The 16,338-nt window shown below is 43.6% G+C and overlaps 2 protein-coding genes across 5 annotated transcripts in view; one reads left to right on the top strand and one right to left on the bottom strand.

Annotated features, from left to right (window-relative positions):
- Positions 1-6,433, bottom strand: part of LOC100858941 — a 29,041-nt gene extending 22,608 nt beyond the window's left edge. Inside the window, exon 1 of the mRNA XM_046905521.1 lies at positions 4,872-6,433. Coding sequence (XP_046761477.1) covers positions 4,872-5,049 — 178 coding nt within the window. The 5' untranslated portion in view covers positions 5,050-6,433. The remainder of the gene's footprint in view (positions 1-4,871) is intronic.
- Positions 6,434-14,716: 8,283 nt separating this feature from the next.
- The window catches only part of KIAA2026 (uncharacterized protein KIAA2026 homolog), a 63,076-nt gene continuing 61,454 nt past the window's right edge, over positions 14,717-16,338 (top strand). For 2 of the 4 annotated variants that reach the window (XM_046905520.1, XM_004949073.5), the window contains exons 1-2: positions 14,727-14,861; positions 15,256-15,926. In XM_046905520.1, the coding sequence (XP_046761476.1) occupies positions 15,310-15,926 (617 nt within the window). In that variant the 5' untranslated portion in view covers positions 14,727-14,861; positions 15,256-15,309. Of the gene's footprint in view, positions 14,879-15,255; positions 15,927-16,338 lie in introns of all 4 variants that reach the window. The other 2 variants (XM_015280186.4, XM_025145248.3) reach the window with 2 other exon arrangements.

Raw genomic sequence — 16,338 nt, 5'->3', positions numbered from 1 at the left:
TTTCTAAATTCACATTAGTAGTAATCTTTGACAGTAAATGAATGAAGTTTTAGTTTAACGTAACTCAAAGCATCTGTAACAATATTTTTCTGATGTTGTTCTCATGCTCTTTTTAATAATCTTGGCCTTGCAATTACAGACATGGCTACATTGGGCTCCTGTAGGAAGCAATTTTCTTTGGAATTATCCCTTCTTCCCCTCCCTTGTCCTACCGTTTGGTTGCAGCTCCCATTTTGGGATCAGTAACGCTTGCAGAAAGCTCATCAATGAACCTGCCATGCAGCACCTTCCCCAGTCAGCATTTTATTCTACCAGTGATTACAGCATCATAAGCAGGAGCTATCAATGGGGGATTTGTGCAGGTCCTGATGAAAAACACTGAGTTACTGTGGGAGAAGTACTGTGAGGGTGACCATCCATTCTACTGGAAAGAGTGCCCAGGGTAGGACACTTATCCAGGAAACCCCAGCAGATGGTCATCTCTTTTCTATGTCTCTCTCCCTTCCTCCATCTCTGTCTCTCCTCCTTGGTGCCCACATCTCTCATTTTCCTTTTGTTCCATCCTCTCTCTCCCTCTTCTTTCTTGTTTTCTTATTTTCCTCCAGATGTGGCTCCATCATTAGAATCACTGTGGTTCATCAGTTGTGGACTGCACCAATAGATCTTCATTTACATGAACTTAGAATGCTTGCTGTATCCTTACTGTTACAACAGCTTCAGTCTGCCACAGGATATATTTTCAAATTCAAATGGATATCTTACATCAAATTATTTTCAAGGGGAACAGCCTTTAGAAAACAGTTCATATTTAGAAAAAAAATCAATGAAATTACTACACGATGAGTTTTAGTACTATCATCAGTTCCTAAATTATTCATTTTGTTAAGTCTTTTAACAGAAGAGCTTGTACAAACCTTCTTAAACTTTTCATTATCATGCTTTTTATTATACCAGGTGATGCTTAATGTTTTATGGATGACAGAGCAGTGAAAACAACATACAAGTTAAGCCTTATCTACATTAATGAGATATAGGAAGTTTTAGGATGGAAAATAACACGGAGAACAACTGCATAATACTTAAATACTTTTTTAATGCAAAAAGGCGATAGTCTACAGAAAGTTGGTATTTTCAGTAATAACAAAAAGGAAATGTTTCTGGTACAATATGCAGTTGCTTGATTATTGAAGAAAAAGTAAATATCAGCAAATACATTTTATCAGCCAATAAATTTTGCAAAGAGTTTGCAGGAGAAATAATTCAAAGTCTCTCAAACAGCAATAAAATTAAAGCATAGGCAATGGACCATACTAGAAACAGAGATCTGATGTAAACATTTATTTCAACATGTGTGTATTGCCAGATTTACACTGGAGAAAAGTTTGATGGCAAAAAGTGCCATTCTAAAGAAAGCCCATCCTATGTATTTTCAGTGAAAAGGACGGAAAATGTTCAATCAGATGTGAAACATAGGAATTTCAGATTTTGAAGATAACGGGTTAAAAATTCAAAGTTAGCTCTAGTTTTGAATAAAGAATTTCTAATCCAAAACCCAGTGGCTTATTAGAGAACATAGATTATATTTTCATTATACCAGAACGTGAATTAATATTTGTAGCAGAACTTCCTGTTTTACTTCACACTGGGGTCTTTTCTCCCCCAGAGTCACGAAGACACCAAATTCAATATATCTAGCAGCTTATTGAAACAAACTGACACAGCAATCTGACAGGACATTTCTTTTTCCTGGAAACTGTAGGCTTTTTTAAATATGTTAAGTATATTTCAATATTAGAATGTAACAGTCAACTTTATCTTACTTCATATCCTGTTCTCATGGCATGCCAAAGACATATATAGGACTTATCTGAGTCTACTGTCTACTATCTATTGCTCCCAGTACTTCCAAACTGTCCTTAAATAATTCTACAGTGAAGATTTCTACTGTCCAGAACATCACGTACTTAATTAAACCAACATGTATTTCTCTATACAGCAGAAGACTATTGACTTAGTAATGCCTGTGTTGACAACTGCTGCAGAGAAATGGCTGTTCCTTAAAACACACCCACAGGAGTGAAAAACTGCTATATAAATGGAAGCTATTTCTTCTCAAATTCCATTTTGCTATTTGATATTTCTCAAAGTCTAGAGCTCTTACACTGGATGTTACTGCAATTGCTTTTTACTCATTATGGGTTACATCAGTTTTGGTGCTTTCAGGAATTATAGAAGGGTTTTGTCTCTTGAACCTGAGATGACAAACATTACACTTTGTTCCTTCTCTAGGGAGCACATGGGTATGCAGATGAAGCTGAGCAAAAGCAGTCCATTGTATGGCAGTATGCTGAAATAGACAGCACACATCTTTCCATCGCATACAGAAAACCTGGAGGCTGTCAGGATATCTTCCAGTACCACAACAGGTTCTCCTTCATCAAGGCAAAAATGAGACACATTAACTTTGGCTTTAGCCATTATGTTTCTAGGGATCTTGGGAGTGACACAGTATAAAGAGACTTTCTAAAAGTTTGCATATTCTTATTAAAAGTTATAGGAAGGGAGGCCAATTTGTATCATTATGAAGAAGTATTTTCTTGTTTACTTAGTCCTATTGATTTCAATGAGGATTTTCAGTAAGAGGCAATGAAGACACAGGTTCAGAAGGATCCAGCTGAGGAACTTTGAAAACAACAGGCTGTACACAAGCCCTGTGTGAGTTAACAGAGTGCATCCACAAGTGCTGAGGGAACTCACAGACATCACTGTGAGGCCATGCTTCCTTTGAAAATTCATGGGAAATGGGAGAAGTTCCCGAGGACTGGAAGAGAGCAAATGCCACTCCTGTCTCCAAGAGGAACCAATGACAGATCCTTTGAAGTAAAGACCAGTCAGCTTCACCTTGATCCCAGTGAAGGCAATGTAGCAAATAATATTAGAAGGCGTTTCTAAACTTTATGAAGGACAAAGTGGTGACTGGGAGTAGACAGGATGGGTTCACAGCAATAAAATCACCTTTATTCTGCTGATCACGACATTCTGGGCCTGGTGATTCAGTGTCCAACCCACGTCACTGTCTGCCCATTCACCCTGTAATTCAGCATCTTGTCTGTGAGGATCTCATGGGAGACCCAACAGAAATCCACTGCTCTTCACACATCCAGCAGGCTAGTCACTTCACAGAAATTTATAAAGCTGATCAAGTATGACTTCTCTTTGGTGAATTGCTGCTGACTATTACTAATGATGTTTTTCTCCTTCATATGCCTGAAAATGCTTTCTGGGATCACATTTCCAAGGTTCAAATTGATGCTGACTGGCCTTTTACTCCTCAGATCCTCCTTCTTGCCTTTCTCGAAGCTAGAAGTGGCATCTGTTTTGCTTCAGACTTTGGACACTTCTCTCAGCTGCCAGAATCAATGAAAGATGATAAAGTGTGGCCTCACAATGACATCTGCTGGCTCTCAGCACTGCAGTTGCAGCTCGTCAGGGCCTGCAAGTATGTTTAAGTAAGCATTTCCTGACCTGACCACTTTTCACAAAGAGTGTAACGACACTTGTTCCAGCCTTTCCATCTGTCTCCAAGACCTGAGTTCTTGAAGGTCAGTGTTGCCAGTAGATTGAGGCAAAGAAAGCATTCAGTACTTTGCTGTTTTTCCTGTCCTATGTAACCAGGTCCTCATCTCATTCAGCCCACATTCTCTCTTGTCCATAGAAGCTTTCCTGCTGCTTTTGACATCTCTGTTCAGATTCAACTCCTTTAGAGCTCTAGCTTTCCTAATGTCATCACTGAGTATTTGAACAGTCTCTGTGTTCTCTGCAGGTTACTCATTCTTGCTTCCACCCTCTGTATGCTTCACTTTTGTTTGTACACGAATTCCTTCTTAATTCAAGCAGACGTTATGACCTTTTTGCCTGACTTCCTCTTTGTTGAGATTAACCTCTCTTGAGCTGGGATGAAGTCACCCTCCCAGCTGGGGGCCCCTCGGCTGGAAAGCTACTTGCTGGAATTGAGCAGGTTGTCTAGAGCAGATTTAGAAAGACTGTCTAACACCTACAGTTTTAGTCATGGCCCAGACATCATATGTCTTAGACTCTGTAGAACATGGTCTTTATAGCTAGTGATTATAAAGGAAGTGAATGGGAAATGTTTTAGTCATCTAAACGTTAGCTTTTTGTATACTTTTAATGTCCTCACTTTCAATCTCTCTTTGCTATTGTACTTTTTTCTCCACTCTTCTGCAATGAAAAATGGAAATGGCTGCCATTCCTAAAATACTGGAACAATGAAAAACAAATTTCAGCTTTTCAATACAATATTGAAAACAATGACTGCAAAAATTTCAGCATAAATAAATGAAAAGTGTGTGAAACAATCTAGTGGCTGCCTTTCTCATGCTGGGCAGCTGTAGATGAAATATTCAAAGTTGGAGATTACTAAGTCCCTGTTAGTTTTATTTCCTAAAGAACTGAGGCTTAAGCAATTGTGCTGTCTGTCTGTACTTCTGCCCTCTTCAGTCACTTTTGAACATGCTGGATTATTTTGACCAAGTTTGCTGAGGACATGGAAGAAGGGGCAAGCTTAGTTGAAAAAGTACACATTCATGAACATTTTGTGAAGATCAGTAGCTGGATAGCTGGGAGGGAGATTCTGAAATGCATAACTGAATGAAAAACTGCAGCCTGATCTCAACTGTTATCCTTTTTCTTTGACTGAGGAGTTAGTTACTCAATTTGTATATACTGGCTGGCCAGCTGCAACAATAAATGACAACCCACAGTGAATATAAATACTGGGTTTGATGTTAGAACTAAAGAGATTAGGGTTTCTACACTTTTTGATTATTTGACATGCTCACTCACTTGCTCACCTTCAGCATCATTCCCTGCAGTCCCAGCTTGCTTTCTCTGCAGGAAGGTCTCTGTTCGTCCAGAATGGCTGTGCAGAAAGTCATGTTGGTTCACTCTGAGCTGCCTCCTGCAGCCTCCAGTTTTGGAAACATAGTAAAATTTTACTTCTGCTTTACCCCCTGTTGCTAAAAAAGACATGTAAAAGATATCTGTAGTTTTTCAGACATCTATGCTGCAATACTTTGGGTGCAAAACAGCTTGCAGCTTCAAGAACTCAGAAAAAGAGAATGCCTCTACAGCTTAAAACTCAAGGATGCTTTCTTTGTCAGTTTATATAACTACTCTGCAATGAGAGTGGTATTAACAACAGGAAGCAACACTGTGTCCCTAAATGGGAGGAAGATCCCTAATGGCAGTGTAATGTGTGAGAGCGTGAAAAAGATCATCAGAATTCATCTGGAACATTTTGAAGAAATGGACTATTTTCACCTGCCAGAGGCCACTCACCAAGAACTGCTGCACAGCTGACAAAAAGGAAACCTTGGATGGCAGATCCTCAAGAGAAAAGAACTTTGGCAGTGTTTTTACTGTTCTTCCTAACCTGGTTCTGTACTGTTACAGTAGAAATCACCATTTTTTCTTCATCCCACAACTTGACACAGGTAGCTTCAGACCTGCAGCAAAATCTCCCAGTGGTTCATACACACATTATAATTCAACCAACCTAAATGATTCTCTGACTGTTATGGAACAGTACTATCTTCTTAATAAGAAGGCTATTGTTCATTTAAAAAGTTGGAATAGACAACAGCCGGAGCTAGAAAAAGAATGTGAATTCATTAAGTTTGGAGTAGTTTTAGGTAAGCTATTTCACACATTCTGAGAATTATGTATAGATCTTTGAGGATGTGTATATTACGTGTTGTAAAAGAAAAACAATGACAGCAGATAAAATACAGAGTTGAAACTTACTTATGTGTCTTGTAATGCAATATATTCTATAAAATTAGTAGGCACTAGATGTTCATTTATGGCTTAATAACACTGACTCCAGTCGAAGTCAAATGTAAAGGCAGTGTCAGGCCAGGACGTAACATAAATACTTTGTAATAATACCCAAGTCGAGAAAGTGCCTTCATTTCTGAGAAGGCTAAATATTGACATTGTCAATGGGTGCCTTGGTGCGCTACAAATCTAGTTTTAACATTGACTGCCAGAACTTTCAGTGGACAAATTAACTGATATTTCAGAAGAACAGATGATTTGTTGAAGTGACAGACATAGCAGGTTTGGGACAGCCCCTGATAAAAGCACTAGCTGCAACAGCACCGATATAGTAAGTGCTAGCAAAAATACATGCCATCCCAGTTATTCTTTACAAAGAGGTGAGGCACAGGGCTTACCAAGATGTCCTTATCTTGATGGAGTAAGAGGAGTGCAGCTTCCCATCACTTATTTATCTTCAGTCTCTTTTCCTTTCTCTTCCCCTTCTCTTATCCACTCTGCTTCCCTGGATAACTTTCCTTATATGCTAAACTTCATCTGTTTCCCTCCCCAGGGTGATGTTCAACACAATTTGAGTGGAGAGCTGAGAACAACAGTCACGTATGTTTAGCATGTTCTTAAAGCTCGTTATAATTCTCAGAGTTAAATTTTAATTTCAAGGTTAAAGAAGCAAAAGTTTCACTGTGGGCACTGTGGCCTTGGAGATTCTTTGTTGAAACTGTTTAACTTCTTATTCCTGCAACCTTTTGCCAGGACTGTCTTGCCACTGCCACACTCCCCTCGTTTGGCTGTTTTTCTCACCAGCCTTGCAGTCTTCTACCTCACAGTTTATGCAAGAAATAAGCAGGTGCCTGCATTTTATCGCCTTTTGTGAAAATCTCACATGCCTTTAGAAACTGTGGATGCCTTCATACTCAGCCAGAAATACTCTCTTCAGATGCCTGAACTTGACCTGCTAAGTTCCACTTTACACAGCAGTCAGAGGTAGGGGATACTGGCCATGTCTGATAGGTGCCTTTTATCCTTTACAAGATTATCTTCTATCCTTTGTTAACTGCAACCACAGTTTACACTGCTTTTTTGTTTGTTTGTTTTCTGTTTGTTTTTGTTGGTTTGATTGTTTAACTGGAAGAAAATTTGTTCCAAAGCATAACTCACATTTCTCCCTCATAGTAAACCCTTATCCATCTGATACTTGAAGTTTCCCCTAAAAATTCATGCATTGTGGATAACAGTAAAATTGCGTTTCTTGCCATTTTTTCCCGGTAACATAAAGATGAGCTCATTCCACCTACCATTCTGTCTGTCAGAGAACATCATGCAGACCCACATTTTCAATTTCTTTTTAATTGTTCAAATGATACAGATCTGTTCAATGGCATTTTACAAACTTGTATATCTAATTCTTTTTTCTTTTCTTTTTTTTTTTTTTTTTGAAAGACATGACTATATGCCTACTTCAAGTGTTAAATTCAGCAACTACATTTATTCTTAACTATGATTCTTTTGATATGTGAGTGATAGCTCCTACAGTTAATACCTGATGTGGCAAAACACAACTCTCTTTTATCACTGTTACATATTTTCTACATTTCCTGTTTGCTTTTGCTGGCATTGGTGTTCCAAGTCTAAATGAAAGTAGGACATGGTTTTAATGCCACAGTGCACTCATGTGGCAAGACTTTCAAGTACATCAATGGGCTATTTTGAGATTGGTTAAACTCAATGTTTTTTTTTCATTATAGAAGGCAAAATAATACATTAAGGTTGCTATAGGTAGATACTGTGTTCTGTTTTCTAGTATAACTCATTTTAGATACTTTTTATGTTACTCTTTTATCCTAATTTGACTGCTTTGAAAAATTAATCATTTAAACAGTTTTTGTGATAAAAGCTACAGTTCCCAGTAAAGGTCATTGTCCCTCTTTGTGATTTGCCTCCTTAATCTGGCCCCATTCTTTACTGTAAATTTAATTTCAGAATATGATCTTGATATTTATATTTCACTCATCACCACAGACTAAACATCTGTTTTCTAAGAGAGCTCTCTGTAGCTGAGATGCTATCACACCACATCCTGGGGACGTCACTTTTTGTGGCTTCTCAGGTACTTATCCATGAATAATATGTGAAAATCTGACAATAAATTCTCACAGCCTGAATGCAGGGATAGATGCTAGCTAGGAGTATTAACTTTTATTAGGCTACCTCATATTGTTGGAGAACATGCAAATGAAGTTTCAGGCAAACAAGCCCTTCTTCAAATAAAAATAAAAATAAAGATCAAATAACCCTACAAAGTTGAAAGCTAAATATACACTGAAAATAACTACTGTCATTTGCTTAAGCATACAGTATATGCGCTAGATAGCAGGAAGGAATTCTTTACCGTGAAGGTGGCGAGACACTGGAACAGGTTGCCCAGTGAGATTGCGAATGTCCCCTCCCTGGAAGCATTCAAGGCCAGGCTGCATGGGGCTTTGAGCAACCTTGTCTAGAGGGAGGTGTCCCTGCCTACAGCAGGGGAGCTGGAACTAGATGGTCCCCATCCAATCTGGCCTTGAGCACCTCCAGGGATGGGACATCCACAGCTTCTCTGGGCAGCTGTGCCAGCACCTCACTTATCTCATAGTGAAGAATTCCCTCCCAACATCTAACCTAAATCTCCCCTCATCTAGTATAAAAACATTCTCCCTTGTTTTATCACTATCTTTGTGTGTAAAAAGACAGTCTCTATCTTGTTTATCAACACTTTAAAGAGTAATGGATGACTGCAATGAGGCGTCTTTTCTTCTCCAGGCTGAACAAGCCCAGCTCTCTGATCATTTCATAGCCCTCCTCTGGACCTGCTCCAACAGCTCCACATCCTTCTTGTGTTGGGTCCCCAGACCTGGATGGCGTACAGCAGAGGAGAGGAGCATCTGAGAAGAGGAGGATAATCACTTCTCTTGCCCTGCTGGCCACCTTATACATGTCTCTGCCTTGATGGTAAGGTGTCATGGGCCCACCGAGTTAGAAATAATTCACCATTAGTTGCCAGTTCAGATCCACCTGGCACTGGTGAGGCTCCACTTGGAGAACTGTGTTCACTTTTGGGCCCCACAATACAAGAAAAACATTGAGGCCTTGGAGCACGTCCAAAGAAGGGCATCAAAGCTGGTGAAGAGTCTCAAGCACAAGTCTTATGAGGAGAGGCTGAGGGAACTGGGATTGTTTAGGCTGGAGAAGATAACGCTCAGAAGAGACCTTGTTGCTCTTGACAACTGCCCGAAAGAAGGTTGTGGTGAGGTACCTCTTCACACTGGTAAATACTGATAGGACTAGAGGTAATGGCCTTACGTTGCACCAGGGGAGGTTCAGATTGGATATTAAGAAAAAGTTCATATCAGAAAGAGTGGTAATGCATTGGAACAGGCTGCATTCCATCCTTGGAGGTTTTCAAGGAAAGGATAGCTGTGGCACTTATGGACATAGTGTAGTGGGCACGGTGGTGATGGGCCAGTGATTGGACTAGATTGTCTAAATAGCCTTTTCTTAAAATAACTGTTCTAAGATTCTATGATTCAGTCTTAGCCGCCAGATCCACCTGTTATTATGATGTTCTTCAGTGGTATGACTCTTGGGTACATGGGTATCTGCCTGACATACTTCTACAACCCATACAGCAATGTTTCCACAGTGCAGTTGCCCAAATGGGTTTGCATTTGCACTACCAATTGTTTTGCTTCCACTGCTGTAACAAATGGGGCACTTGACACTACCCATGAGTCAGGAGAGGCAGAACACCAGCCACACAGGACTGTTAAAGAGTGAGCAAGTCTTGCTGATTATTTCTTGGCTCTTCAGTTGGCAAATCAGCTTATGTATGGGGACTGCGAAGTCTCAGCACCACCAGTGCACTGCTGTAGTGATCAGCACCTCCTGTTCTTCTACTCTTAGCAACCCCACACAGAAGGGTTCTCTAAGAGATCAGGCAAAGTAGACAGCTCTTTGATGTCCTTCATCTCCAAGGCAGCTATACTAAAAGGGTTCACAGTGGTATTCTTTTGGATCCTTGAAGTACCCGCTCCTGAGGTAACCTATACCAAGGATGCACTTGGAGGATCTGGGCCAGTCACAATAGTTCACTTTTGCCACTCATTCCCAATTAGGCTCACTTCAGCTTTGAACAGTTAGCTGTTGAGATTCTCCTTGTCAGTACAGAACTAGAGATGCATTCTGCCCCTTTGTAACTTCATGGCACTAGGGTACACCGTATGCCAAAGCCCGTTAGACCCTTATACTCCCGTGGTTCTGATGTAGAGGCCATCAAATCCACACAGTCCAATACATTTGATTGTGTCTCTCCTCCATCTTGCTGGAGTCAGGACCTCTCTAATCCTAGTTATTGTATTCCTTACTCACGTCATGAGGATGCAAACCAAAAAGTCTGTTATAAAGCTCAAAAATAAGATCAGGCCATCATCTCTGTCTTGAAGACTGCTCATTGGAAACTGGAGTGGACATTTTCCTGGAAGAATCTCCTTTTACAGTTGTTTTTCCTTGCAGCTCATGTTCTCATGCCTCTAGGGTTGAGGTGGGTTTTCCGTCCCACTTCTTCATATCTTCTCCATGTTCACACAGGTAAAACCATGTGGTAGCACTTGTTGTGTACCCACAATATCTTCTCAACTGAACTGAAAAATGCTTGCTTCTGCTATCTGAGATGCTGGTCTGTGCAGGTGGGGAGGAAGATATATTCCATATGAGTTGCTAAATCTCCCGGGGCAGTTTATCCACCGCTGAAATGCAGACCCATTGGGAGGAAGACAGACTTTCTTTGTATTGTCAGAGTTGGTCTCCAATTCATTCACTGTTCGTTCATCTCTATCTTTCCAAGTCATTACTGTCAGTGAGTTGGCATACAGCAATGGTGAACTCTGTACAAACTTCCATGACATAGACTGCATGCACTAGATGCTACCTGAATTTGGGGATAATTGATAGTTGCTCAGGTCAACATAATATACAATCCCCAGCACAGCTAATTCCCTGTGATACTTGATGTTTCAATCCACAGCGGTCAAGTTGCCTGGCTGATATGTAATATTGTCCCTGCAGGAATACTTTTCTTCTCAGCTGACAGGAGTGGCATCAAGAGGAGAAATCTTTCATATTTTGCAAACACTTTGTCAATGCCCCTTTCCCTAGAGAGGAATCCCAGCTGCCTGGCTTACATGCTCACTAAATCCATGTTATTATCCCCATTATCCCAGCATCAGAGCAGCCAGGTGACAATGTGCTTGTGTAGATGACAGTGAAATCTTCCTGCATATCTCACAGCTCATCTAAAGATAGGCATCGTGTAGTTACTGACTCATGTATAACTTCTACCTCCTTTTTTCACAATGAACCTGCTATGGATTAGCCTTCCTCATTCTCTTCTTTCCGTAGTAATGAGCTGACTTTCGCATTCATTGTTTTTTCTTGTGGACAGGGGAGATGGATGCTGGCACAGGTTGGTTCTCTGGTTCAACCACAGAGCTTGTCATGGGGATCAAGTCAGATCCAAAGGGATTTTCTTCCTTCTGTGGATGCAGAATAGTGTTGAGCAGTGTTTGGCAGGTGCAGGCCAGACCCCCTACACAGTGAAGGTAGCTATAAATCTTTGGCATTGCCAGGATCAGGGCATACCTTTTTAAAATATTCTGTCAGCTTTTTAGGATTCTGCACTTGTCCAGCAGTGAGTTCCAGGCCTGTCGGAGTTGATAATCATGATAGACACGTACCTATGTCCAGCCACATACCTTGCAACCCACAACCACCCTACCTCATGGTAGATCTCAGGATGGTATTTTTGAATAGTTTCTTAGCCACAAATAAAACTGGAAAGACAAAGCAATAAGAACATGTTAGTTTGAATATCCTTAGTATACTCAACATTTTCAAAACCTGCTTTAGCTACCCTGGAGTAGAGAGTGTACTTTTTAAGAATTTATGGAGTAAAGTTTCTGAAGTACAAGAATGATGGCACTACAGAGTACAAATACCAAATAAAACCCATGACTTGTATAACATGAGCACATAATATGTACGAACTGGCAAAAACACAGGTAAGCCTAGACCAGCTCTCAGAGACTATAAACAACCTGACTGGATTTGAGAAAAACAATCTTGAAAGTGAGTAACACTAGACTGCGAACAGCAATTAAGCTACTACATTGCTTGTAACAATTTTGTTTTAACCTGAGCTGGTAAGATCTGCCCTTATCTCAGCTCTTCGTGTACCAAGTTGAATGCCAAAAGGACTGTTGTGGTTTTACCTGGTAGGCAGCTCAGCACCACATAGCCTTTTTCTCACTTCTCCCCTGCCCCCAAATGTGACAGGATATAGAACTGGGGGAAAAAAAAAAAAAAAAAAAAATAGAACCCCTAGGTTGAGATAAAAACTATTTTCTAAGACAGAAAAGAGAAATACTAACACTGATAATAATATATACATATATTTACAAAACAGGAGATGCACAGTACAACTGTATGCCATCTGCCAACTGATGCTCAGCCAGTCTCTGAGCAGTGGCAGACTCCCTCCAGCTAACTTCCCACAGTTTTATAGTTTAATTACATTAAGTCATATGGTATGAGATGTCCCTTCAGCCAGTTTAGGTCAGCCTGGTTCTGCCCCCTCACAGCTCCTTGTGACTCCCCCCCCCCCCCCCCCCCAGCCTCTTTGCTTGGCTCTGTGCAGCATTGTTCTTCAACAGCTAAAACACTGGTGTGTTATCAATGCCTTTTTTTCTCCTAAAACCAAAACATAGCATCAGACCAGATGTAATAAAGAAAATCAACTCTGGTCCAGCTGAAACAAGGATAGAGGTCTCTTCAAAGCTTTCTCTTCTCCAGGCTGAACAAGCCCAGCTCCTCCAGCCATTCCTCACAGGAGAGGTACTCCAGTCTTCGGATCATCTTTGTGACCTACTTTGGACCCACTCCAATAGCTTTCTGTGCTGCAGGCCCCAGGTCTGCAGGCAGTACTCCACATAGGATGTCATGAGGGCAGAGCAGAGGGAGACAATCACCTTCTTAATCCTGCTGCCACCGTTCTTTTAATGCAGCCTAGGATGCTGTTGGCCTTCTGGGCTGCAAGTGTAGACTGCTGGCATGTGTCTAGCTTTTCATTCACCAGAAGATCCAAATCTTTCTCACTAGAGCTGCTCTCAAGGCATTCTTTGCCCTGCCTGTAGTCTTCCCCAGAATTGCCGTGACCCAAGTGCAAAATCTTGCACTTGACCTTATTGAACCTCATTAGGTTCACATGGTCCCACTTTGAAGCTTGTCCAGGTCCCTTTGGATGGACACATTTAAGCTCCATATGTCTTGCAGGAAGACTATCATTTCAAACGTTGGTAACCCTGCATACAGTACTATCAAATGGGCCCTCAGTTAGGGCATGATCATACCATGCAAACCCTGTCTGTGGAAGTGCTATCCCATATTTAGTTATTCAAGCTATTACAAGATTTTCTTACAACACAAACAAAGAAACAAAGAATAAATCCTCTAATAATCATTTCTACTATCAAACAGGATACTAACATGAGAACTTCTTGCTGTAGATTTAGATAAAGGCAACAGCAAGCAGATAACATAATTACTTGTACAACGTAACTGTTATGCATCTGTATATATACCCGAGGGTATACCCTCAGGCTATGGGATACACACAGGACAACACAGGTCCCAGCACCATGCAATATGTATGTGGTTACACTCAGGTTAACTGTTCTGTGGATTGATAATTGCTTGATGCACAGTGGTCTTCCAGTGAGGGTCACAGTGTCACCCTCCAGTGTGCATATATACTACTGTCTCTGCTCTACTATCACAATGGATTTTGTGATATCTGATCTCATTTGAGCTCTTAATTCAAGAGGAGGTTTTGGAGGAATAACCTGGATAGTCATAATATCACTAACCATTCACTAACCATAACCACGATCCTGTAAGTAACCTGAAGAGATGGCAAGACCTAACCGAAATAACCTCAGGGCATAGGTTATAACAGGACTTCACAGACTAGGGTTGGAAAACAAGGCTAGAGGGGCCTTTTGCCAGTCTTCCTGGTCCCAAAATCCTGTCCTGTCTCCAAAATCTGCATGGTAAGGACAGCACTCTGAGCTCAGTACTAAGTACCACAGACTCTGCTCTTCTAGGAAAACAGCTTGAGAGAAGCATCTATGAAAGCTGGCTGTGACCAAGCATGGGTGAACAGAAGGAGACTTCATGGTGTCCTTACAGAGTGCAGTAAGGATAGGAATAGTTCTGCAATACCTTGCCACGAAGCCTGATTTGCTCCTGCCAGGATGGTGTCACAAGCTTGTTTTCTGCAGTGACCTCTGGAGAAAGGTACCACACAGAGAGAGAGCAACCGCGACCTAAGGGAGGAGCAGAGGGCTGCTCATGTTAAACATCCTTGATATTTTGTTTCGTTTTGTACATTCATTGTCTATCGCATAGCAAAGTACCCTAAGCTTTCGTGTGCGTTCAACGCTGCGGGCACAAACACATTTCCCATATATTTAATACTGCGGGGTCCTGTGGAGTCCAAGAGATGTTCCTCAGTTCGCTGCTGCCTGTCACAGTGCAGTGGGACTGGAGAGCGTCCACGCGTACACAGAGCAAGAACACCCTTAGGACAGCTCATCGCTGGCAGCCGCCGGACCCGATACCCTCCACGCCTAAAGCAACCCCCCTCCTCAGCCAACAGCCGGCCCCCTCCCGCTCCAAACCACCACGACTTCGCCTGTGCCAACGGCAGCCGCGCGCGGGCGCTCACCGCGCGTCGCCCGCTGATGACGCCAGCTCACCTGGCGCTCAAAACATCCATCCCCGCCGCCGCTCGAGCGCATGCGCGCTAGGTGAAACGCCGCGTCTTTCTCTCGCACCTCTCCGCGGCCGCAGCGCCCCCTCTCCCCCCCGCGTGTCGCTAACGGGCAGCAACGGCCGCCGCCAACCGTCGCTGCGGGGTGGGCTGCACCGTGAGGCGAGGAGGCGGGAAGGGGAGGCGCTCGGTCGGGGGCCGTCCGGGGCCGGGAGCGGTGGCACCGTGCCCGCCTCCCTTCTTCCCCCCGCTCGCAGGGGATCGGCGGGGGGCTCGGGGCGGGGGATGCGCCGTGCCCATCGCCGGGGGCGGCCCCTGAGGGCGAGGGCGCGGCTGAGTGGCGGGCGGGGCCGCGCGCGGGCCCGGGCACGCCAGGCGGAGGCCGGGGAGAGGCGGGTCCAGCCGGCTGCCGGCCGCTGCCGCTTCCTCCTCCTCCTCCTCCTACCCGGCGGCCGCCGTCCTCCCCGCGGTGGCGGGGGGCAGGGCTGGGGCCGCCGCAGGGGAGCGCGGCGAGGGCTGAACCGCGTCTCTCTGCCTAGGTGAGCCCGATGTGGATCCCGCGGCCGGGCGAGGGGCAGCGCGGCCCCTAGCTGATGCTGAGGAGCCGGCCCGCAGCTGGCGGCGCCCCTGCAGCCGCCGAGGCCCTGTGCGCGCGCGGGGCGGCAGACATGGACTCGGCGCGGCCTGCCGACGTCGCGGAGCAGACAGCGGGGCACGCCGCGGGCGGAGACCTTTCGGTGGAGCGGGCCTCGGCCTGCCCACCTCAGCGCCGGGAGGAGCAGCGGGACGAGGATGGAAGCGACGCGGGAGGGGAGAGCGGCGGCTGCTCCTGGGAGCAGAGCCTGAGCCCCGAGCTGCAGCAGGGATACCGCATCCTGCGCGAGTTCCTCCTGGAGAAGTACCGGCCTCTGACAGCGCCGTTTTTAAAGCCGCTCGCGGATCAGGAATGCGTGAGGGCAGAAGGAGGAGCTGGCTCCCTCTCGGGTCATAATAGCAGTCACTCAGCTCAGCAGTCACCAGCTGGAATGTGGCTGCTGAAGATGGAAGAGAAATTTTCCAGCGGGCAGTACGCAGGGATAGCAGATTTCGTCGGTGACTTCCGGCAAATGCTGGAGACGTGTTACCGGTTGCACGGAGTGGATCACTGGCTGTCCAAACAGGCCCAGAAGCTGGAGATGATGCTGGAGCAGAAGCTGGCGCTGCTGTCCCGGTAGGTGTAGAAAACTCTGTCGAGGCTCTGGCGTATGCCTTTTACATAAAGTAGATTATGCAGATGTGCTTCTTTTAGGAAGGTAACCTTCTGTTCTTTATGTTAAAAAAAAGAAAGAAAAAAAAAAGAGAGAAAAACCCAGAAACCTGAACTCCAGAACCACAGATGGTTTTGAAAACGACATGTGAGTGATTCCCAGTAGAATCAAACCTTCAAGCTCTCAGTACTACCACAAAGAGGAATGGTGCCTACTGGCACCGTTCAGGTCTTAATTCAAAATGTTTTGGAGTTTCTGAAGCTTGACATACTAAAATGCAAAATAGGGCTTAGCATTTCCTGACTAAGATTTTGCATCTGAAAGAAGCCTTTTAGGAACATGGAGCCGCAGTTGTTTGGACAAGATGTCAAATGC

This window comes from Gallus gallus, chromosome Z, assembly GCF_016699485.2.
Source record: "Gallus gallus isolate bGalGal1 chromosome Z, bGalGal1.mat.broiler.GRCg7b, whole genome shotgun sequence".
NCBI classification, from domain to species: Eukaryota; Metazoa; Chordata; class Aves; order Galliformes; family Phasianidae; genus Gallus; species Gallus gallus.
This window is presented reverse-complemented; position numbering and strand designations above follow the sequence as displayed.